This window comes from Notamacropus eugenii, chromosome 4, assembly GCF_028372415.1.
Source record: "Notamacropus eugenii isolate mMacEug1 chromosome 4, mMacEug1.pri_v2, whole genome shotgun sequence".
Classification (NCBI taxonomy): Eukaryota; Metazoa; Chordata; class Mammalia; order Diprotodontia; family Macropodidae; genus Notamacropus; species Notamacropus eugenii.
Window position 1 is genome coordinate 437,912,585 of NC_092875.1, and position 26,561 is coordinate 437,939,145.

Genomic DNA, 26,561 nt, shown 5'->3' on the forward strand with positions numbered 1-26,561 from the left:
CCTTTGATTGAGTGTCTAGAGTTGATTTAACAAATGCTACAATAACCTTGCGCAGTTTGTCTTAACCCCATTTTGATTTGACATATTGGGGGAAAGATTGACACTTTAATAAGATGGCTTTGCCTGGGGCATCCTCATACTCAGAGAACCACACTGCAAGTTCCCAGGAGAGCTCGCTGAGATATGGAACACTGCAGCTTTAACAGCCCAATCTAGGTGTCCAACCAGATATTCCTTTTATTTTTTTTATCATAAATTATCCAAAAAAGATCACTCTAAATAATAAATTAAATATTACTTATAAAAAGTACACCCCATTCCCACCCTCCCACCCCCAAACAAGGTGACAATTCACAAAGGTCAGAATTGTCAGCTCTACCTTACAATAATAAAAACAACCTTACTCCTTCTCCTCCTCTTCTCCTCCTCCTCCTTCTCTTTCTCCTCATACTCCTCTCCCCAACATTGCCTGCTTGCATTTGAAAGTACATGTACAGTATCAGTAAGATCCATCAGCCCCATGGCATTTTGCTCATGACATTAGGCTGCATGTGGATGCTGCTTTCCAGTCCAGCCAAAAGTAAAATGGAACAAAATAGAATGACATGTATGGTCTCTACTGAGAGCAAGGGGGAGAGAAAGCTTTCAGAGAGCACACCAGAAGTCAGACCTGGCAAAAATGAGTCGCCAGAGATGGAGACATAAGAGATCCCAAAATGGTAGCAATAATATTGAATTGCTTTTCTGGGCATGGGCTTTCCTCCTGTATAGCTTCACTCAGCACAGAATACCCAGGCATTCCATTTCAGAAACAATACCTTTTAAAACTGAATATTTGGATAACAAAGTATTTTGATCAATGGATACAAGTGTTTTGGAATGCAAAGGAATGATGATAGCACTAGGTGACCTACCTGTGACCTTCCAAAGTATTATATCTGAGACTTTAATATTGGGCTCACTGGATGAAAGGTTTCCAGTGCAACAGAAAAGTCACTTCCGAAAGTCACCATAATAATACCAACTGTAAATAGTTTTGCAACATATTGTTCCAGAAATGACAACAAAGGAACTCTTGTGCAGATTTGGTTTTATGAACTGCTTCAGATCTCTAGTGTTTTGTGAGCTCTCTTTAGCATCGGCAATAGATGGAGACAGAATGCTAATCTGAGCATCCCAGGAACGAGGGATTCATGAAATGATTTAGGGCAGAAGCAGGGGACTAGACCCTGCTTCAGATCTGCTTGAAAGTTCATGAAGGTTGATTTTTGTTGTAAAACAAAAACACAAAAAGCAAAAAGAAATTAAAAAGGTGAGGACACAGCTGTGAGGCTGTGCATTGTCTTCGTTTTCCTGGCTTGTTCATAAAGTCCAAATGGACGCACTGCAGGAAATGCTAAGTCTGGACTCCTTTTTGATTCAGGTAAGACTTTGGAGGCAGTCTGGTTTTCTGGGAATTGCAACCCACTTGCCATCTTAGCACTCCCTCTATTAAGTTGTAGCAAGATTCTGGAAGCTCATTCTGTTGAATCCAATCTAATGAGCCAACATCAATAATAAACTGTAGTAGCCTCCTGGGCTGCCTCAGTTGGTCCCCTATACTGCAGGCCCTTGATTAGAAAAGCAAAGAGCCAAACTCTATAGTCCTGAATGTTGACTACGAACTCTGAGTTCAAGCTAAGCGGCTATTGTCATGAAGCTAAAAATTTCATTTGTTTCCATCAGGGCAAGCCACCAAACAGCCCACTGATATGAATTACAATTTACTTAAAGGGACTGGCAGAATCCATTTCTACCACAAGACAATGTAGCCATTATAAATTCCCCTCTTAGCTGACCTGTTTTCCTCAAATTTATTAGGGTTTAAAGTTACGGTGCATAAAGGTCTTTCTGATTAACTACTGATTATATGTTACTTAAAGATGAAGTTCCAGTGTACACGTTAAATATGTCAGTAGTTTGTGTTTCTGTTACATGAACAGAAGCATTATGGCTGGGTAGTTATTGAACGTACATTACAAAAAACTTATTAACTTTTGGCTACCATACCACTGAAAAGCACTTTACTTATTTTGAGCTCTCTGTGTTTGCTTGTCTCTGGAAATTTACAAAAGTTTCTTGGAAAAACCTTTCCTATCAGATAAAAATAGGAAAGGAAAATAACTCCTCTTCTCAGAAATAGGTGTTTTCCTGATAGTTTGACTTCTGTGAATGTAGGGTCAAAGGGCACATTGTCAAGCTGTATTTAAGTCCCAGTGCTGGAGTATCTGGTTAGCTGTCAAGTGGAACCCTATGGGACTCAGAGATTTATGAGTTTAAAAATCTGACACTGCCTGAACTCAGTTGGGAGCTGGAGCAAAACAGAGGTCACTTCCACCATTCACAGGTTACTTCTTGTCAAGAGATTAGGGGACTGGGAAAATTAAAGAGTTACCTGAAAACCCTGAGTAGGTAAGCTGTAGCCTTACAGGAACGGTTTGGGGAACCACAGTTCTACACATGCTACATCAGCCATATGGATTTGGGGCTTAAAGAACTTGTATCTCATGGTCATACTCTGACTTGTCCCCTACACTAAGGCCTGGCATGGACACGTATTTTACCACTGTTTAGTGAGACTTTAGCACTACCACAAAAACATTTTAATGATGAAAAAAAAAATGAACACGAACCAAGAACATTTAGGAAACACAAGGCCTCTGAAACAAATTCTACAAACTGTCCCCCATATCCAGAACTCATCCCAAACCATCTGAATTGTTCTAACATTTCCATCTCATTTCCAAAGATGACTGGCCTGGATTGGAAGTACTGAGAATTTTTATGAAGATGCGAGCCAGTTCTCTTGAACTGCCTATACTCATCTGACATAGTAGATAGCTAAATGCCTTGGATTCAAGATGGAAGGACTAAACAAACTTTGAAGACTGAGGGCATCAGCTTGGGGGGATTAGGTGCCTTTAAAGTCATACCGCTATGCTATGACTTTAAAAAGGGCAGACTGTCCCCAGGAAATAAAGGACTCCATTAGGGACATAAGGTGTCCCTATTATTATCTTTATAATAAGATATTATTGGTTGTTGGTTGACTCTGAAAGGATTGAATGCTAACCTAGGGAATGCCCCACTCCAAAGAGCCAGACTTCCAGAATCCCAAACACCCTTGATGTCCAACAAAAATAGGAACACATGTCCTCATACAGGTAATACTACATAATTCTTAAGAAGGACTTAAACAAAATTTTAACAAATTGAAAAACAACCAGCACTCTTGTTGAAGGAACAATTTCACAAATGGATCAGATTTTCTAATGAATGATTTGAATGAGCTCTTTCTTTGACATCAGATTTCCTTCCTGACGTAAAACTGTAAAAAAATAATCTGAATTATAACTTCTGTTACGTTGCCATTTTGCTCAAAATATTTCATTCAGGGATTCGTATAATTACCCACCTAATAAAAGGAGCTATTAGGTTGTAAAGATCCTATCCCTTCCATGCTCTTTTAAAATTATGACCCACTCAAGCTTGAAATCAAAGGCAGAGCTGAATGGAATAATTCAGCTGAAACTTTCTTATTGGGTTTTGCAGTCTCCTAACTGATAAATATGCAAATTAGCTCCCTTTTGGTGATTCAGCTGCATAAACAGGGATTAACTCTGAATGCCAGCTGAAAATTCAGCAACTGAAAGTGTACACACAAAATGTTCTTAATTTAACCAGTTAAAAGTTGTCGATAAACACGGTAATATAAAGTTAAAATTCTAGCAGAGAATGAAGATGCCACTTGGAAACACTTCCTGAATCATGAGACACAACTTTGAAAAGGATCCATTGGATTTATGAAGTTTCATAAGTGTCAAATGGGGCCTTTCTCTCTGCTCCTTGACAGTGTGGAGCTCATGACAGCAACAGGCCTCAGTGGTCACCATTGGCCAATATGTGGCCGGGTCCAGTTGTTTCGGTGATCTGTCAGGAGAATCAGGAAGGGCCCAAGGAGGCAGTCCTCTTGAGTGAAGAACTCTGCCTTTGCTTCCTTCGGGTCTGCGCTTCAACAGTTTGCTGTTTCTGACAAGGTGGGCAGAGATCACTGGTATCCTTGCCAGGCAGTGTATGAAGTTAGCCATCTCTTGGGGAGGACAGAGTCTCTGGGGAAGAGGGAGGAACCTCAGTCCTGCCTGGGCACCTGAAGGAGGATGGCCTTGGTGAAGCTTTGAAATGTCATCACAGTGTGGTATGGCCCCAAAGCCACCCATGTTGAAAAGTGTTCTATTACAAGCTTAAGCTCATAATTACCGTGTGTCTGAGAAGATTGCATATTGTACCCTCTTTCCAAAAATGCACTGTAGTTGGCAGGATGCCACCCATTATTTTTTATGTTTCTATTTTCTGGTCTCCAGACATAAATGCTAACCAAGAGTGGATATACAAATACTTGAGGAAAAATGGGTGAATTTTTATAGCCCCTTGCTAAATACCCACCACTTGTGCAAGATGAATGACTGAGTTATAAAACAATAGGCATTCACTGTCTCTTTTGTTTTCATTTATTTTTTTGTTTTGTTTTGTGCTGTTGGGGAATACATCCAATCCTTTGGTGCTGTGTAGTAAGAATTTCCCAGGGGTGCTTTGTGGTTGAAAGTAAAAGACAAGTGATCTCCACTGATTTTACCATGACATGGAACAGGTTGAAATAATGCACTTGCATATTGTAATACTAGACTGACACACTTGGAAAACAAAACAAAATAAAACCTACAGAACTGCAGGCCCTGGTTATGGGAACAAATGTATTATTTATGCGAATGTAGTCACTGCGTGTGGCTAGCCGATCAAAGCCAAGGGCCAGAGATCCTCCAGAGACTTTAACTTTGATCTTGCTGTGAGTTACTCCTTCTCGTTACTTGTTGATGTCTCCATTTTGAGAACTTTAAGATGCATGATGAGCATTGGATGGGTGGCATGTACCTCTCCAAACCACTTGAGGATCTTCCTTTAACTAGACAGTACTGGGGATCAGATGATGTGTTTTGTGTGTGCAGGTTTTTGTGGGCACATCTTTCTGTGAATGAAATCCTGATATGCTGCATGGTCCTGGATAATCCACCTCCTCAATTCACAACTTTTAGAAGGCTGAGCCTGTGATGGCGTTGAGTTGCTTCATTAGCCCTTCCAAACTTGCCATTTGTTCACTCAAATCGTCCTGCTCATATACCTGTGAAAAGAGAGAAAGTAAGTGATCAGTGCATATTATGTAGTACTATGAGATGTAGAAAGTCTAGCCCCACACAACCGACTCTGTGTCATCACAACAGCACTTGAGATCCTTTTATCATAGGATCATACATCCATAGACCTCAGAAGCTATATAAACCAACCTTGTGGCATTGTAAATGAGAAAACCAAGACACAAGAAGTTAAGTGACTTGTTCAAGGTCACACAGGTAGGGAAGATTTTTACCCAGGTCCTCTGACTCTAGGGTCAGTGTTTTTTCCTTGGCACCATGCTGCCTCCCGTAGAAAAATTTTAGTCAAGAAATTACAAAATTACAATTACAATGTGATGAAGAAATCCTTCAATTTACACTTGGCCCAAAGTGAAAAGGAACTTTGTAGAAAGTCCACAAGGAATCTTCAAACAGAGGTTAGAGGGTCACTTTGGGTGTCTAGAGTACAAAGGACACATATCAGATGGGGTTTGGATCATATCAGTGATGTCAAACTCAGATAGGAACTGGGTGCCTCTAGAGCATACATAAGGATCCTTGTGGGCTGAATATTGACTTAGAAAATGACATATGAGCATCATCTATGTACTACTATATTTTTATTTATTTTATTAAACATTTCCCAACTACATTTTAATCTGGTTCAGGGCAGCTAGGTGCTGCAGTGGATAGAGCACCAGTGCAGGAGTCAGGAGGACCTGAGTTCAAGTCTCACCTCAGACACTTGACATTCACTAGCTGTGTGACCTTGGGCAAGCCACTTAATCCCAATTGCCTCATCCTGGGTCACCTCCAGTCATCCTGATGAATATCTGGTCACTGGATTCAGATGGCTCTGGAGGAGAAGTGAGGCTGGTGACCTGCACAGCCCTCCCTCACTCAAAGTCAAGTGCAAGTCATGTCATTACTTCTCTGATGTCATGGTCTTCTTTGACAACAAAAGATAAACACACACAAATGATACTGGGAGTGTCATGAGCTACACTGTGGTTGCCATGTGTTTGACACCTCTGAGAGTAGATGACTAGATGACTTCTAAAATCTCTTCTAACTTTGATTTTATGATTCCACATTCAGTAATGATTTATATTTAATTTCTTTTAGATACAATATGGGCTATTTTAATTTATGTAATTTGGTTAAGCAAAATTGGCTCTATTGAATATCAACCTGTAGTAATTCATAACTCACACTCATAGGTTGGTCCCCTAGATGGATGACTTCTCCTTTAGGTTCTAATATAGTCTGAGATTCTTTACTCTTAAGTCTATATCTCATGAGTCCCTATTGGCATGCCAACTTTTAATAGCCAGTCCATAGATACAGTTAGTTCAAAGAAAAGGCATTTATTACATGACACAGAATGGTGCTTGCAAAGCATTCCCCCTCCCTGCCCCACTCCCCTGCAAACCTAGGATGTATATTTCTATAAATATGCACAACATTAGTTAGAAGACTGGTCCACAGAGTAAGGACCCAGTTATCTGGGTAACCCAGCTCTTACTCTCCCTTCTGTCTCTTCCTCCCCTTTCTTTGGGATTTACTGACTAGATGTCCTTCTTTCCTTCCCCTTGCAGTGATTATCAATAGTAACAGTTTCTGTTTCCCTCTCAGCTTGATTTTGTTTTTTTATTTTTCTTTTGTTCACTAAAAGGGCCTGACTTCTTCCCTGACTACTTCTTAAAGAGGCCTATTCACTGAATGGACATTACCTCCCTCTAAGTGAGTACTTGAAAAGGCCAGCCTAAGAAAGCCAGGGTCTCCCATTGCATCCTGGGCCATCTCCAGTCATTCTGATGAATATCTGGTCACTAGACCCACATGGCTCAGGAGGAGAAGGTGAGGTTGGTGACCTTGCACAGCCCTCTTTCATTCAAAATAAAGTCAAGTATAAGTCATGTCATTATTTCTCTGATGTCATGTTCTTCTTCGAAAATGAAGGATGAACACAACAACCATAGAGTAAGAAATCCATAGAGTAAATTGGTGATGAGGCTAACATGGCACATATATAGCTTAGACAACTTAATGTCTCTAGTACTACAGGGCCCCAGTATTCTTTATCTTCTTGGAGTATCCTCATATTGTCTCTTTCCTACCCCTAATTCAAGATGTCTTCAGGGTAGATCATTCACAGGAGATCCTTGTGCCTGATCTTCTGGCAGCTCAACTCCCAACTGCCAGGATGAATTTATTTTTAAATATATAGCTGGATCTTTTATCTGCTACCAAGAGCCACACAATTCAGAACTGTCTCTGTCCCATGCTTCTATTTTGTCTTGACCCTGACAGGTGCTGTGTCCCTTAATTGGGAGGATAACTTTGCTACAAAGTGCCTTGGGTTCTGAAAGTGGGACTATAGAAAAACTCCCTTCCTCTGCTAACTCAGATGAGGCTGCAAGGAGAAAGATAAAACATGATCTCCTCTGAAGAATTTTGCTTTGTTTTGTTCCATCAAGTGTTTTTCATAGCTGTCTCTCCTCTTGATTACAGGCATCTGACTCCTTAAAGCTATTACCTACCTTAACTTTGGAAAGTATGTCCCTTTTTTCCTTTTAAAGCCATCAATAGAATGGCGTACCCTTGGCTGACAAAGGGCTGGTTGTTCTCTAATTGTATCAAAGATAACTTCACACTAGCTGTGTGACCCCTGGGCAAATCATTTAACCCTGTTTACCTTTACTTTCTCATCTGTAAAAACATGAGCTAAAGAATGAAATGGCAAACCATTCTAGTATCTTTGCTAAGTAAACCCCAAAAGGAGTCCAGAAGGGTTGGACATGCCTGAAACAACTTAACAACCACATCTTTCAATACTTTAAGGATATGCTTTCCTTATTCCTTCTACTGATGCAGGTCAGAACTGCTCTATGTTGATTTAGTATAAAAATTCCAAAGATTTCTGTGGCTGAAAAAATCCAACTTAGTTTTGAGTTCATTTGAATTTAACTATGTTAATCCTCTGACAACTCTTTGTTACTTGACTCAAGGATTAGGTATAGGAAAGAATAATTCCCATATATATATATGTATAGCACATTTAAGACATAAAACGTAATTTTACCTACAATCTTGTGACCTAAGTAAAGCAAATATTAAGATTCCCATACTCTGATTGACATTTTATAGCAAAAGAAGCTGAGGCATGGAGATCATGAGCACACATGGTATTTGTTGAAAGTGGAATTCAACTCCAGATCTCTTGGTTTGAAATGTGGGATTTTTTCTACTTTGCCAGGAAATCTATAGATGTCTCCCAAACTCCCTAGGCAATGTCTAACTGAGCTGTTAAACTTCTAGAAGATGTTAAACATTATTTCTTCTGCTAAAATCAACAGTGAAGACTGAAATGCCTATATAGATGGGCTCCACAGCTGTACTATGAAGCATGGGTAGTATAATGGCTTGGGAGAATTCTGTTTTTCCTAAATTAGGATTTGTCATTAACTAACTGGCCTCAGATACTTACTGCCTGTATGACCCTGGGTAAGTCACTTACCCTCAATTTCCTCATCTGTAAAAACGAACTGGGGAAGGACATGGCAAATCACTTCAGTATTTTTGCCAAGAAAATATGACTGAAACAATTGAACAACAACAGAAACTGTGATGTTGAGCCATCTCTTGAACTCTCTGTGATCACATTTCCTTCTCTACAAAATTTCAAAATAAAAACACTGTCCTAAGCATGAGTTGTGAGGATATTAACTTTAATATAGCAAATCAGTTAACAAATATTTTTCTTGAGTACCTGCTCTGTACTTGGCCTTAGTGATATACAAACAAAGGTTAGAGAATCTCTACCCTCAAGAGATTTACATTCCACTGTGGAAAACTATTCATACAATCAAAGCAACTGTGAAATATACACAAAACCATGATGAGGTAATTTTTTGGGGGTATTGCACCTATTGGGGAGGAATTAGTAAAGACAGGATAAGAAGACACAGTTAAGTTTAAGCTTGAGAATCCTCCATTTAATTCATGTGAGTGCTTAATCTACTAACTCAAACAATCTTTTCCTAGACATCAATGACAGAATGTTAAGCAGTGGAAGAGAACTTAGAGATCCCCTAGCCCAGTTTCTCTTTCTACAGTTGATGAAATTGAAGCTCACAGAAGTTATGTAACTTGAAAATGGTCATATAACTCTCTGAAATTGAAGAACCAGAGCTCAAAACTCAGTTTTTGAGGGGCAGCTATGTGGTGCAGTGAAGACAGAATTGGACTTGGCTTTGAAAAGACTTGAGCTCAACTCTTGCCTCAAACTCTCTCTATGTGGCCTTTGGCTAATCTTAATCTTTCAGCCTCAGTTCTTTCATTTGTGAAATGGGGATAATAATGGAATAATGCTAAAGCAACTCAGAAATCATTTACCTAAGATGCAAATGACTTGAACTTTTTATCAGTGAAGCTACACTCACATTTCTTAAGTCAGAGAGGTTTTGAAGTAATAAATTATTATTTAAATCAATTGACATTCTTGAATGAAAAGTTACAGCCATATTCATTATTCCTGCAATGCCTCTCCTCTCACATGTGTGCTAATGGATTCACAAAGAATATTTGAGCTGGACAGGAGCTTAGAAGGTTACCAAGTTCAACCCCCCCCTTTTCAAAGCCAAGGGAAGGAGGTTCCTTGATAATTACCACTAACCCTTTAGGTCTACTTAGCAAATGATGAAGCAATATCTGTGTGCATAAATTATTTCTATGTAACAAAGGATATGCCCTACTAGTAGTATGATGAATTTGTGTTAAACCCTCCACAGTCACTTAGTTTATTCTGTGACCAAAGGGAGGCATTTGCAGTATAGCTGTCTTGGTTTTGAGGTGCTTTGCATAGTCATCATTCAGAATCAAGCTACATGGGGATAATAAATTCAACCTTGACCTCAGTTCTAGTGTGAACTATTCAAGCGACCTAACTAGCCAAAGACCATTGAATAGGATATTATCTTCTCTGAGAACAAAACAGTGGCCATCAGTCCTAAGGAATGAATGGATGTTTCTAGCTGAAGCAGCAGCCTTTGTGAATTTTGAGAACGCAGAAATTTTAGAGTTGGATGTCAACTGACCACTTGGATATATTTTTCAAAATACCATTTTACAAAGAAGATTGCCATCGCCAAAAGGATTCTTCAGTGGAAGATTTAAAGAAAGCCCAAGCCATAGTCACATTGGACAGGATATCTGCACCTTGTGAGTTGTTCAGAAAGTAGACTGCAGACACAAAAGTACTATTTAAATGCTAGCTAGTATTGTTATTAAGGTTAAATCTAGATAAGAAAGGACTATTTAATGTGTCATGTAATGAGATATTTCATAAACAGATTTATTCTCTGCATTGCAAAAAAAAGAAAAAAATATTAGAACTTAGCTCAAACCCTCTGGGCAAAACAAGTATAAAGCTAAATTGTGTACTATAAGCATGACAACTATTTTTAAATCCAAATCTTGCTATATATGATTCATGTGGATGCATGGAACCCACAAGCAACACTGGTGGTAAGACTTTCTTAATAACAATCAAGAAATTCTTTCCTGGAGGATCAAGAAAATCCTTTCCCATCGTGCATGTGTTTCTTTGTTTGCAATACTTCTAACACTATATTCTTCGATTTAAAAGGGCTTAAGATAAACATCATAATCCATTTAGGAGAAAGATTCAACAATCTACTATTTGCTGCTGTTACTATTACTTGGTGCGTGGTAGTTAGTTGCATAGAGCTCTGGACCTGAAATCCAAGACCAACATTCACATCACACATTCCTCATCCTACCTCAGACTCTTTTTAGCTATATGACCTTGCGCAACTCAGTTGACATCTCACTGCCTCTAGAACTCCCTAGAACTTAGGTCATTGGCAAAAGATGGGTCATATCCATATCAGCGAAGGGAGATGCCTCACCCAAGGTCCTATACACTGACTGACAAAATCACAGTTTTCTATGCTTTATTATTAGCTGGCATTTGCATAGACCTTTACATTAGCTAAGTGCCTTATGAACATTTTCTTATTTGAAATTTAAAATAGTGCTGGGATGGAGATATTGTTATCACCATTTTACAGATGAGTAGACTGAGGATCATAATGGCTAAAAGATTTGCCCATGATGTCACAGCTTAGGAAGATCAGATGTAGATTTCTAGTCTTGGCGTTTATGATATTCTATATACTATATCGTGGCCAAGTAAAAGCCCCAGGGATGCAGCACATCATCATGTTCTACTTCAATTAGACAATTTTGTAAAAAGAAAAATAGAAGTTGGCTCAATTGCCCACAACTTGCTATGTATTGGAAACTAATTACTCTTTGATAGTGCTGTGCTACGTTGATATTATTTGCATGCTAGGCAAAATCAGCATCTGTGCATACAGAGAACAGAAGCTGTTAGAAAGTTCAGTTGTTTGTTTTCATTCTGTGATACATGTTGGAATAAGATCCAAAAGAAATGGCAGAACATAATTCAAATTAATTTTTCTTGTTTTTTTCTTCTCTAATTTTCTTTTCCCCCCTTGCAGATCTGACATACTACTTCATTAGCCCTTTAAAATTATCTTTTTCCCTCTGAAATCTATTCTAAAGTATTTATGCCTTTCTAAATACCTGTCTTGTGTTTCTGTAAGTATAACCTTCTTTCATCTTTCTCCTAAAACATTTTGTTTCTTTAGCTTTTTATTTTTATCCAATCCCTTCATCTGTTTTCCCTTCCTTATTTTCTCTTTTCTAACAATTACCTTTTGTTTCTTTTTTTCCTGGCAAAATAACACTCTCTCATCCCTCCTTTATTAGTGACTTCCATTTCCCTTTCTTCTATTTTTTTTTGATATCTCTGTCATGTCTCCAATTTTCTCCCTCAGTCTCTATTTTTCCTTTTGTTTTGCATCCCTCCTCACTCTCAGAAATTAGCTCCAGCAATTTCTGATGATTCAAAAAGCATTTATACACACAAGTCATGAAAAAACAAAACATATGGCTGAATTCAGATATCCAACTGAATATTTTGAAAAGAAGAAATAATTTCTTATCTGCTTTAAAGAAAGCAACTAATAAAAACCAATTGGTTGACTAAATTATTTTTTTGGGGGGACATAGAAGTAAATTTGGGTATCTAGGTAGGGCAGTAGATGGAGAGGTAGGCCTGAAGCCAGAAAAACTCATCTTTGTTCAGATCTGGCCTCAGACACTTAGCTGTGTGACCTTTAGCAAGTCACTTAACCCAGTTTGCCTCAGCTTCCATATCTATAAAATGAGCTGGAAAAGGAAATGGCAATCACTTGGGTATTGCTATCAAATGGGGTTATGAAGAGTTGGACATGACTGAAAAATGACTGAACAGCAAAAAATGATACAGTAAATAAAATGTTGAATGTGGATTTAGGAAGGTCTTGAGTTTAAATCCAGCCTCAGACAATAACTGTGTGACTGTGAGCAAGTTAACCTGTCTTAATTTCCTCATCTGTAAAATCAGAATAGTTAATCGCACCGACTCCCCAAGGTTGTTCTGACAGTACTATGAGATAATATCTGTAAAGCACTTTGCAAACCTAAGAGTGCTATATAATCATTAGCTATTATTGTTACTGATAAGTAGAAATCCTTTCTTTGCAAACTTTTTTTTTTTGGTTGAAAATCATTTCCAAAGACCTTCATTAGTATACTTCCCTGCCTTAATAAATAGAAAAAAAAAGTTTAAAATTCTGTTTTTTATGTATTTTATGTGGTTAAAACCTTTCGGGGGCTTAGAATCAATCAATCATCAAAATGTCACTGGCAATGGTCCTGTAGACTTAGATGTGGAAGGTGAAGAATTTTAGATTGAAGAATCTTATTCAGTCCCCTGACTTAGAAAAAATAAATTCCTGAAATGAATTTGTATTCTAATCATTTGACTTTTCTTCTGATTGTCAAGTACAAAGGAGAGAAAACAAAGTAACTGTTTGTGAGGGTCCTCTCTCCTGGTGGTTGTGCTGTAAGGCAGTGGATGACATTATTGCTTAGGCTGAATGTGACAAAAAGTATCCTTACGCTGGCTGGATCCTCCGGCTGCTTGTGGCCCTCTTCAGATACTTCGGGGGCTGTGGGCACTGACACGGGAAGCAAGGGAGACCTGGCCTTTCCTGCTAATCCGAGGGAAGCTGTTTTCACATGAGTCTTGGTCAAGGTGGGACCTAGGAGAGAAGATACACAGAGGTATGCACAGTCTATGCACATCACATATTGGAGAACAAACTTAAGTATACAAGTCAAATCCTTCTAGATGGGGCTAGTTTTACCTTCTTGGTCATTCTGTAAAGACAGATTCAGAGTCTAAAAGCAGGCTTTAAAAAAATCTCTTCTGAAAGGGAGGCTAACACTTATTAAGCTACAGGAGATGAAATTCTCCAGGCAGAGGTAATTTCAAGTAGACTTCAAATCACACTGAAGGCTGCCTGGAAACTCCAAGCTGTTTGTCAGCCCCATGGAATCAGGTGAGCTCGTTCTGCTGACTTGCAGCTCTGGGCCAGAAAGCTGCGTGCCCAGCTCCCTAAATTAGGACCTGAATTGTGCAGAGCTCTAGGTAAGAATGATGGGGTGGGAAGTGTAGTTGGCCTGGCTCTAAGATGACTTTTGGATGACACATTGAAACATAGTCCCTTGTGGCCGATTTAGCAGACATTAAAGATTGCATCTTTAATTCCTTCTGAAGAGCAAAAATCCAAGCCAGCTTCAGTTCTTTCAGGAACAGGTTCTAATCTATGGTACTCATAGAGGGCATTGTCAGGTATATCCTAAGTGACATTATAATAGCTCACTGATCCTGGGCATATGGAGTGAATCACAAAACTTTTATTTTTGCTGAATTTGATTCATTCCACATGGATGGTGATTAAGTACTTCATGTGCTCAAGGCATCTTGAAAGCTGATAGAGTAATAACACAAATATTATTTTCTATTAAACCACACATACATACATACATACACATATGTTTTAACCATCTGAGTCTTGTCCACTAGGTCATGATTTTTTTTTTTCAGCTATAGCAACTTATAAAATACAAATGGAGGGCAGTGGAGGATAAAGAAAACTCATTGTTTTACCGGCATGTGCAAAGCATTTAAATAAAGGTGCCGGGTAAAATAGGAATCAACAACAATTAGCAAGTATTTACTGAGTGCCTACTCTATGTCCAGGACTACAGTAGGCATTTCAGAGGATATAGAATATTTCTTATAAGTTGTATTGTTATATATAGGATTATAGAATTCTCCATCTAGATGTAGAAGGGTTCTCAGAGGTGTGATCTGGTCCAGTCCCTCTATTATAGTCATCTAGTGTCACTTTCTTCTCTCTGATCATTTTCTCCGCAATCCACAACCTCTTGACAAAGACCATGTCTTGGAGAAACTTTTGCTCTGGGGCCCCACTCTTGGGATTACTTTATTGTTTTTGGTCTCCTGTTCTTGTCTCAGATGGGATTTAAACCCTGGTCTTCCTAACTGCAGGAACTGTGCTCTACCCAGTGAACCATCCAGCTCTGATGGATGACTACCTCTCCTTGAAAACCACTTGAGGGAGAGAACTAGGAGTCACAGTGGTTAGAGCACTGGTGCTGGGAGTCAGGAGAAGCAGAGTTCAAATCTGCCCTCAGACACTTACTAGCTGTGTGATCCTGGGCAAGTCACTCAACCCCAATAGCTTCTCTTCCCCCAATCTATCAAAGAACAGGATTTCAGAAAATGCATTCTAAGCATTCTTCAGCCTTGAGATCCTCACATTTCCCCACAAATTCTGGAGTTCAAATCTGCCCTCAGACACTTGTTAGCTGTGTGACCCGGGGCAAGTCACTCAATACTCCTCACCCCTTCAAAGTACAGACTTTCAGGAAATACACTCTAAGCATTCTTCAGTCTTAAGGTCCTCCCATTTCAAATTAATGCCATGGTTCCTGGAAGGAAAGTATCTCAAAGGGTCTTTCCCTAGCTGTGTCTCCCCTAAAAACTCCTTGAGGGCAAGGATTATCCAAAAGAAAACTTTTTCATTTGTTATGTGTAGTACTTAGCATGGTACTTGGCCTATGGCAGTTGGTGGTGGTGGTCTAGCATTTCAGTTCTGTTCATCACTTTATGACCCCATTGGGGGTTTTCTTGGCAAAGATACTGGAGTGGTTTACCTTATTCTTCTCCAGCTTATTTTACAGATGAGGAAATTGAGGCAAAGAGGGTTAGTGGCTTGCCCAGGGTCACGTATCTAGAAAGCGTCAGGTTGGATTTGAACTCAGTACTTCCTGATTTCCTATACTCCATCCACTCTGCCACCTACCTGCCCACTAGCATATGGGAAGCACTTCATAAATGTCTTTTCATTTGTTCTTTCATTCATTCATTTAGAGCTGAAAAGTCATTGAGTATAACTTCTTTTTAAAAATAAGAGAATTGAGATAAAGGGACTTGTCCAATTTCACCAGACCAGAAGCTGTCAGAGATGGGATTGGAACCCAGATGCTGTGAGACCACAGTTTGTGCTCTTTCTGCCTGACTAGGATGGCTGTTCTCTAGGAGTATACAATCCGATTGGGGAAACAAGAATTATGCCTCTTAAATACGAAACACTGAAGAGATAAACTGGACACAAACTAGAAATTATACTGAACCAAAAATTATAATAAACCCTGAAGTAACTCAGCTAAGGAAGAATACAAAAATTCTACTCCCTGCATTTTTATGATTTATTTATTTTCCAGTGTAATATAATGGAAACAGTTCTGGACTAAGTTAGAATCAGGAGATAGATTTTGATTCCAGTTCCCACACTTATTAGCTACATCATTATGGGTAACTCTGTTTCTCTGGGCTTCATTTAGTTCATCTGTAAAATGAGAGGAGTACACTAGATGGCTTCTCAGGTGCCTTCCTTCTCTGGCTGTAATGATCCCAAGATCAGTAAAATGGTGACATGCAAATGTCAATGGTGACATTCCTCACAGGGTGATGAGAAAAGCACTTTGCAAACCTTAAAGTGGATTATTTTAAATGTTTGAGCTAGATAAGACCCAGAAATCATCTAGTAGTCCAACTCTCTTAGTCTCTGAGAGAATAAAACAGATTCCTTAGCTCATTAGTGGTAGAGCCAGGACCTAATCCCTTTCTGCTAGCTAATTCAGCACTCTTTCCAACCATTCCACCTTGTTCACTCATGACCAGGCTGCTTTATAAATTAGTATGATGGTCCCAAGTGAGGAGCTGTCTTCTCCTAGAGAACTGACAAAGTAGAAGTATGATTCTGGGTGATATTGAAAGAATAGGATGACTGAAACTGACTCTAGATGGTGCCATGGAAGCAGCAAGAACCAATCAGTCAACAATATTGATGACATCATCGTTATATGCTCAGCACTGTGATGGACACTGGCAAGATCACAAAGATATGGTGTCTGCTCCTAAGGAAAGCTGTGGTTATCGTTGTTAACAGACCTTAATAGAGCTTCCAATACCATCAAGTTATTCTACTGGGGGCAAATCACTTAAATGTTCTATGCTTTAGTTTCTACATCTCTCAAATAAAGGGGTTGAACCGGATAATCTCTAGGGACTCTCCTAATTCCAAGACGCTAATTTCTCAACATATTGTAATTTATGATCTCAAACTGTCAGGCACTTGACTTTAAGAGGTTTTTCTTAAGCTCTAGGAAATATATTATTGCAGTTTGAGGGCATCACCACAAGATGGCGATTTTAATTATTTGGTAGGACTGCTGGGCTTCCCATATTTTGATTCAGGTGACTGACACACAAAATCACTAGATGGGGGATTCCCATCACTTAAAGATATATAAATATTTGCTAATGTAGCTATAGGACATATATACAATTAAAATTACATACATATTCTTATTAGAATGTAAAATAATATTTAAATGAGACAAGTACATGGCAACTTATGTTATTCCTACGTTTATTCAATTATCTAGTCAAAATATTAGGGTTCTCAAAACTAAGAATTTGGAAATTTCTTAGCCTTGGCTATCTATAGCCTCATCCTCTTTCCATAGATTCTCTGTGCTGCTTCATATATTTGTAGACTAATGTGATGCAAATGGGAGCTTTGTGGTACTGAAGTCAGATCCCTTTAAATAATGGCCAGCATTAAAATCTGCATGATGGCAAAACTCTGACCCATTAAGTTCTTAAATCTTAAATTTTAAAGCAGGTACTTAGATGGATTCCTAGCTCCAACAAAGGGTGTGAGAATGGTGCAGTAAGCATATTCAACTTGGAATCAGAGGAACTAACTTCAAGTACTACTTTGCCACTATACCCTTGTGGCCTTGGCAAAGTTGAAAAATCTTTCTTGTTCTATTTCCTTCTTGTAAAATAAGAGAGTTTGATGAGAATTCTTCAAGAGAAAATATTCTACTTTTGTTTGTATAGGAAATCTCTGCTTTGAGCGCAATGCTTGGCATGAAGCATGCCAGTGAAGTCTTGAGGATACTCTGTCTATGACTGCTGTTGAGTCTTTTTTCACGTCCAACTGTATGTGACCCCATTTGGGGTTTTCTTGGCAAAGATACTGGAGAGGCTTACCATTTCCTTCTCCAATTCATTTTACAGATGAGGAACTGAAGCACACAGGGTTAAATTCCTCATCCAGGGTTGCATAATCAGTAAGTGTCTAAGGCTAGATTTGAACTTTAGGCTGCCCCATTCTGTCTGTGGAGCTACCAACAAATTCTAAAGGAAATCTATACAAGTGGGAGACAAGTGAAGTCTGCATAGGAGACTTCATGGGAGCCAGAATCTGGTCATCCTATTTAAAAAAAAAATAGGACCAATTAGAAGATGTGTTAATATATGCAGTATTAAGGATGTGTTTGCTTCTCAGTATAACTTAACAATAGCTTCTGTGACAATTTATTCTATTTCTAAAAGAATAATAGGAAAATATCCTATGATGAAAAACTGCATACTTATTTCCCTGTATTTCAGCAAATTGTATTTATACTTTAATTGGTATAAAACATAAATAATTATAATCAAACATTTTTCTTAATAGAGAAATGGAACTTAGTAGAGGGGAACAATAGTATGTTAATGGGCCTGGAATTAGGAAGACCTAAGTTTGTATTTCACCACAAATACTTACTAGCTGTATGGTCCTGGGCAAGTCATTTACTGGCTGTTAGCCTCTGTTTCCTTAAGTATAAAATGGGGATAATAAAAATATCCACTTTACAGGATTGTTGTAAGGATCCAATAAGAAAATATTTGTAAAGTACTTAAAATAGTGCCTGCCACATAGTAGGTATTATATAAATGTTCATTCCCTTTTTCATCAGTTTTAAAGATATTCCTCACTGTAGTGTGATAAAAGATAACCAATATGGAAAGGTTTTGTTAATTATTAAGTTTATTAATTTAAGGCTTCATTAAACAGATAAATTTGTAACATATATGAGAATGGCTTTTAATTTTTTAAAGGCATAATATTTATATATTATGATTAGAATAGAAGCTTTTTGAGGCCAGAGGACTTTGTTTTTTTAAACTTGGTATGCTCAGCACTCAGCACAATGCATTGTCCATAATAAATCCTTAATCAATATTTCTTTGATTAGCATGGATTGTTTAGTTGATTTGGCTTGCATTTCTAAATGCCATCACTTTTCAAGAGCAAGTATTGATGGGCTTTAGGATGGCAGAAGGCAGAGTACTAACCAAATTCTGCCAGTGAAAAGCTATGTGAATTTATATCCATCACTTAACCTCTTTGAACCTCAATTTTCCCATCTGTAAAATGAGGGAGTTGGGTTAGAAGGTCTCCAGTTCATTTCAGCTCTGCTTAATATCTGCTATATTCACTTTACATATCTTAGTGCTCTGAAAGGAATAATTAATTTTCTGAGTCAGATTTTGAGTGATGAAAAAAACATTTCTATTAAGGAAAGCAGATGCAATGTTGTATTTTCAATGAACCCAGTCCTTATGAAAAAGCTTAAGAATGACTTTGGGTGAATAAGTTAGTGTGTCTATTATAAATACCTAAATTAACTGTAAAGGACACATGAAGAAAGATGCTATCTACGTCCAGAGAAAGAACTAATAGACGTATGTATGGAATAATTTTGCACACACGCGCACACACACACACCTATACCTACTTGCGTCTAATGACAGTCATCTTTTGGGTGGGGAAGAAGAAAAAAGAAGAAATTTACATGATAATTTTGTTGAATATTTGAAAGGAATAGCAAATTGTGCATAGTACATTTGCAGTTTCATGTACAATCACTTTTTAAAAAAATTATACTATGTTATAGAAATGCTTGTTTTATTCCATAAATTAAAAAAATATAAAATATGTTTTGCTAATGCAATTCTCATGTGCACTTGATAGATATTTTTTCACAGTTTGCTACTTGCATGGTGAAGAGGAAGCTTTTTGATTGTCTCTGGAGTCAGAACTAGGGTACATGCAAAAGTCTCTCCTCAGCCAAGGTGTTTACCTTGGTTTGGCTTTGTCCTGCTATGTTTAGTCAAGGAATAAACCTTCTGCTAAGTGAGAGACTCCAAGCCTTTATCTCCCCACTGAGGTGCATTGATGTGCTCTATAACTGCATGACTTCGATGGTGCTTCTGTTTCTATTCTGTCTATTCTTGTTTTTCAGCAATGGAGATTAGAGGTAGCTTTGACTTTGTGATCTCTGAAGCTTGACAAGGGCAAGGCATCAGGAGGTCTGAGAGTGGAGTCCATGTTGATTTTTGAACCAGCCAATCCTACATCCATTCCCTAAGGAATGACCTTTGGGATTCAACCAGTAACCATGCTATATTTGGATCTGGACTTAGTGATACCTGCAACTAGTGTCTGTGATAAAAGCCTCATTTCTAAAATATATAGAGAACTGAGTCAAATGTACAAGACTACAAGGCATTCCCCAGTTGATAAATGGTCAAAAGATATGAACAGGCACCTTTAAGAGGAAGAAATTAAAGATATCTATAGTCATATGAAAAAATGCTCTAAATCACTATTGATTAGAGAGATTCGAAACAAAATAACTCTGAGATACCACATCACACCTATCAGATTGGCTAACATGACAAAACAGGAAGATGATAAATGTTGGAGAAGATGTGGGAGAGTTGGAACACTAATTCATTGTTGGTGGAGCTGTGAGCTGATCCAACCATTCTGGAGGGCAATTTGGAACAATGCCCAAAGGGCTACAAAAATGTGCATACCCTTTGACCCAGCAATACTGCTTCTAGGACTGTATCCCCAAGAGATCATAAAAATGGGAAAAGGACTCACATGTGCAAAAATATTTATAGCAGCTCTCTTTGTGGTGGCCAAAAACTGGAAATCAAGGGGATGCCCATCAATTGGGGAATGGCTGAATAAATTGTGGTATATGAATGTAATGGAATACTATTGTGCTATAAGCAATGATGAACAGGAAGACTTCAGAGAAGCCTGGAAAGACTTATATGAACTGATGCTGAGTGAAAGGAGCAGAACCAGAACTTTGGACACAGCATCAACCACAGTGTGTGAGGAATTTTTCTGGTAGACTTAGTACTTCATTGCAATGCAAGGACTTGAATAATTTCCAATGGTCTCTTAAGGCAAAATGACTTCTACATCCAGAGAAAGAACTATGGAATTTGATCGCAGAATGAAGCAGATCATTTTCTTTTGTATTACGTTTTGGTTTGTTTTATGATTTCTTCTGTTCATTTTAATTCTTCTACGCAACAAGATTAAGGTGAAAATGTATTCAATAGGAATGTATTGTAGAACCTATATAAAACAGTATGTCTTCTCAGGGAGGAAGTGGGAAGGTAAGGGAGAAGGGGAAGAGGGAGGGGAAAAATCTAAGATGTATGGAAGTGATAATAGAACACTGAAAACAAATAAAATAATTTTTAAGAAAATAAACTTGGTGATACCAATGCTACATAGAACTATGTTCAGGCTGAATCCACTTCTCTTGGGAACTGAGATGGTGTAAGGGAGAATGTTCTCCCATGTGTAAGGAGGAGAGAATATTTGTACTTCTGTTCATGCTCTCTCTAAATATTCCTTTTTAAAAGCTAATTATGTTAACTGGTTAAATGGAACTGGGTAGTTAACCACCGGAAGTAAACCATATGGCGGTGGGAACCTAACAGAGAAAGACAGCCCCTTAGTCTTCTGAGAGGAGAGATGTAGTCAAGCTTGTTCTGGGAGAGTTGGTCCAAAGTAATTGTTACATAGAACTGACCTTTTAATTCTTCCTCGACATTCAAAGTGTTTGTTTCTGCTGCTCAAGTATTTCTTTTAAATAGAAATACTTCAATTGGAAAAGTTTTCCTCTACTTTCAATTCCTATCCATTGGTTTTAATTCTTCAGAATCAATACAATTAAACTCACTTTAAAAGGTACCCCACATTGAATAAGTGGCTTAGATTCATGCGGGATTGTAACAATCCTTGAATATATAATGTAAGCCCTTTGCTAACCCACTTTGGGTTTTCCTTTAGTTTCTTAAAAAATAAAAGCAAAAACAAATAAACAAAAAATGGTTTGTTAACTTGATTTCCAAGAGGAAGCCATCACAAACTCAAATGGTGCATAAAATACTAGGTTGGTGAAATTGGGTAAAAGGAAAGAGAAAGAGAAGGAAGGGTTGCCTTATTTACCTGCTTGGCTCCCTTCTTTTTTTAAAAAAAGGAAAAGCAGCCCTGCTGGGGCAGTCACCCTTTTTCTTCTTTTGTAGCTATTCCTTTGCTACTTGAGTGAATACAGAGTCTCTGAATAGCACTGATGGCAGCACATTCAAAGTTCTTTGAGTGATCAGATGATTTCTGGTCTTGAAGTTATTTAACATCACATCTGGCTGGCACACTCTAGTCAGAACAAAGACTCAGAGTATAGCCTTCTAAATTAGATTTTTTTTTTAAATCAGTCCAGAATTGAATAACATTCCAAACATTTTCTCATGAATAATAATAGCTAACATTACATAGCAGGTATCAGGCACTGTGCTAAGCATGTTATTAACTCATTTGATTCTCCGAACAACCCTGAGAAGTAGGTGCTATTATTAATTCTATTTTGTAGATGAGGAAACTGAAACCAACAGAGGTTAAGTGATTTGCCCAGGGTCACTCATCCAGCAAGTATCTGAGGCAGAATTTTAACTCAATATTTCCTGATTCTAGGCCCACCATTCTATTCACTGTGCCACCTAAATTCTTTTTTTTTTCACATTTAAGAAGGATTGCTAAAAACACAGTACTTTATTTGATAGAATTTATTAATATCTTTTGGACTCAGAACCAAATATGTGGAAAACAGGGAGCTGCATTCAATTTTAGAAGTTACAAAATATTTTCATGGATCACAAGGAACTCCCTGCCACAAAACTTCATCATTTTAGGACCAATCATCCCCCTCATGATGCTGTGTAGCTGCGAATAATGATCAAGGTGGTTTCCAAAGAATAAATATCGTGAGTAACCCAAAGGGCAATAGAAAAATGTGTGGTAGTTGAATGTAGGCTGCAGCGTGTAACCTATGATGACTTGAGCAGAAAAAGTGACATAAAAAGTATTATCAAGGAAACGTGTGATCAGAAAAGGTGAACTAACAATACAGCAAGAGAGTGGGATAAAGCTAGACAGTGCTACTGCTGTGGTGGTGCTCTGAGAAAGTTAAAAGGCACACAAGATATTTACGAAACATCACTCAGCATCAGAAGACTCAGACTGTAGTGAACTGCTCTGGTGAAGGACCTATTTATCTGTGCTGACGTTATGCATTTTTATTTTTGCTTTGATAACATGATTACATCCTCTTAAAAATTAAAAATTAAATTACAAGCCAGCATGAATCCAAGTAACTTAAATTAAATTAAATTAAAAATTTTAAATTAAATTTAAATATTTAAAAATATTTAAAGGCGTAAGTTTTGTTCCAATATCTCATTTATACCTATTATATATCTATATCTATATCTATCTATCTACCTATATTATATACATATATATGTATCTTCATTTTAAAAATACATGTCTTGGATGGAAAAGTTTGTTGATTTTTGTTCCCTTATCTCCTTTTCCCCTCCTTTCTAATAGATTGCTTAATCTATTCACATTTAAAGTTATGATTATTAGACTTGTGTTTACTTCCACTTCTTTATTTTTGTATTGATTTTTAATTTTTCCCTTCTTCTGGTCAGTATATTGTTCCTGTGATTTTCCTGCTCTGCCCTACAGTAAGTTCTTTGAATTCACTTAAATTATTATTTTCTCTTTCTTTTTAAAAAAACTTTTCCCCATTTTCCATTCTCTGCTTCTTCACTTGGTTAACCTGAATATTTCTTCCCCTCTTTCCCTTTACTTTGTTATTTTAAGTAAATTCTTTTGCTGTAAATCTCTTCTAAGAAGCTTTCCTTTACTTTGATCATTACTGATCTTCCCCCATCCCTGTTATGAAGTTTATTTTCTAATTCATGGTATTCCTTTATTTATTCATTCTGTAGTTTCTCTGCATCCCATATTAAACCTTTAAAGTGCCAGTCTTGAGAATTCTTTTCTAGGCAACTTTTCATTGCCTTTTTACACATTGCTTTATCTTCCCCCCAACTCCTTTCTTCCCCGTTCTCCTTCTTCTTAACTGTATTAATTCATGAGAGGATCAATGTTGGATGGAAGCAATATTATACGGTAGGAATCACTATGTCCTAGAAAACGAGGCCTGGTACTACCTTTATTATGAATATAGTTTCCATTTTAATACCATATTTTCCTATCTCTGATTTTACATCCTTGCATTCTATGTGATGGCTGCTTTTGGAACTCAAACATTGTTCTCCTATAGTGAGATACTTTCCAGGAAGAAAAATATTCTGTTAGAGAAGGTGATTTCCTAATGGGCACATTCTTTGTGGATTAACCTTATTGTAAAGTTCAGTTTTATTTCTTAATGTAGTTTATCCCTCTCCTCCCATAGGGATATCTTAAGTAGCACCATTTCCTTTCTTTTTCTGGGAAGATACCTCTTCTGCTTTCCCTATCCTAGTCTCTTCAATACATTGTTTTATCTTAATTTCCAGTAGATGTCTTTTGTTGAGAGACCACAGGAATTATTACCCTTTTACTGTGTAACAATGTACATGGTAGAAGTGTAGCTTTCATTCACATTTCTCTTTTCCCTTCTCCATTTATGAAACTTCCAACTATTATTTCCTTCCACAAAAGATGATGGCAAGCAACTTTTCCATCTTCCATTCTCCAACTTTCTTAAGTTCCTTTTGACAAATCCAACTCGTGATTACTTTCCCCATCCACCTTTTCCTATCTTACTTGCAGTGCTGCTGAAGGTCAGTGGAAGAGGTCACAAATCCAAGATGACTTGATCTATTATTAATGTATGTTATGCAATCTCAATGGGCCTTCTCTGTTGTTCAATAATCTTATTACCCTTCCTAGATTGACTCATCATCCAACTCTCCCCAAATCTATTCGAAATCTATTTTCTTTCCTCAAGTGACTTATACCACCTTTCCCTCCCCGCAAAGCAAAGGGCCTTAACATATTCACCAGAAAAATTGAGGTCACCTCCCTGTACTTTCTAAGTCTAAATTCAAATCATCTCAATATTGTCCCTCATTTCCTCTTTGCTCTAATCTCTGATGAAGGGTTGGCCATTTTTTCTTATAAATTCCCTTCAATGATTTTCTCTTTCTCCTCAATTTTTACTTTGTCTATCAAAATCCTCATCCTTCAAGACTTTATGAAATATTACCTGATCTTCCAGCGAAAAGTGATCTCTTTCTTCCCTCAAAGTTTCTGGAAATGCTTTATCTGGATTTTTTCTTTACCCTGTGATATGCTACCTTGCACTATATATATCTGTGTCCCTGACATATCCTTCCTAATAAAATATAAGTTTTAGGAATTGTTTCTCTCTCTCTCTCTCTCTCTCTCTCTTTCTCAATACACACAGATATGTATATAGATACATATATCTATATACATATATACAACATATGTAAAGACAGACATAGATACATAGATTAATACTTCTATCCGTAAATGTAAATCAAATTGCTTGCCTTCTCAATGAGGGAGGGAAAGAATTTTCAACTCAAAATTTTGAAAAAAGAACATTAAAAATTGTTTTTACATGTAGTTAGGGGGAAATAAAAGATTAAACATAGTTTTAAAATCACATATCCTTAGTGCCTAGCACAGTGTTAAGTAGGTACTTAATGCATATTTGTTGAATTGATTTGAATTGAATTAAGTTGAAAGCTCTTTGAAATATGTCACATCAAAGCAGAATAAGGTATAGTTTTACTGGCTGTGCCATTTATTTGGCACATTTGTGACATCAATCAATCAACATTTACTGAGTGTCAGCTATGTAGAAGGTCCCTCTTGTCACAGCATCTATTTTTATTTAGCTCCACTTAATTCCTACAAAATATTGTTATTTGACTTTTTGTATCTATATGACTCTCAAGCAAAAAAGAAATAGCTCTAGGAAAGTAAGAATGGTATCTTAGAAATCTGTTTATTCCATGTTGTTATGTTCATAATAAGTCCTCAATAAATGTTTGAATGAATGGATGTTTGAATCTGTTTTGAGTAGAAATTAACAAAAACAATACCTCTTGAATAACTCAAATATTCATGTTACTGCACTGGCACACTCATGGAAGTAGAGATATATTGAAGGCACTATGAGAGCCTTCAATTATTTGAAGGTCTGACTTAGGGGAAAAAAAAGATTTGATTCACTTTGTTTATCAGAATAGGAAGAATGGGGAGCAATGAGGTTGTAAAGAGTAACATTTGCATTTGATAACATGGAAATTTCTTCATGATTAAAGCTTTCCAAAAGTATATTGAGATGCTTCAGAAGTAGTGAACTTCCCTTCAGTAGAGATTTTCTTATAAAGGTTCAATGACCACTATAGTGTAGATGGGATTCTCTTTCAGATATGGGTTGGATTAGGCAACCACCAGGTCCCTTCTATTTCCCATATTCCCCAATTCTTTGATAGGAGGAAAGAGTAGTACCTAGTAGGCACTTGATAAACCCTTTCAATTGAATTAATGTATCATTTTCTGTGATGGTTTCACGTTTATGCTTTAAGAAGTAATTATCTCAGAATGGGTACTTAATATTTTTAAAAAAGGTAAAAACACTCTGTAGTGCTTTTCCAATGCAAATTTGGCATTTAAACAAAAATCCAATTTCTATGTTTCACAGGGTCTAGAGTCCAGGGGTTGCTTTAACCCCTGATGTTTACATGATGACTGAGAGATTCAATAACTTTCTTGTCATTGTTGC

At 37.4% G+C, this 26,561-nt stretch overlaps 1 protein-coding gene across 1 annotated transcript in view; it reads right to left on the bottom strand.

Annotated features, from left to right (window-relative positions):
- Positions 1 to 350: 350 nt before the first annotated feature.
- The window catches only part of DCC (DCC netrin 1 receptor), a 995,337-nt gene continuing 969,126 nt past the window's right edge, over positions 351 to 26,561 (bottom strand). Inside the window, 2 exon segments of the mRNA XM_072606654.1 lie at positions 351 to 5,215; positions 13,263 to 13,405. Coding sequence (XP_072462755.1) covers positions 5,126 to 5,215; positions 13,263 to 13,405 — 233 coding nt within the window. The 3' untranslated portion in view covers positions 351 to 5,125.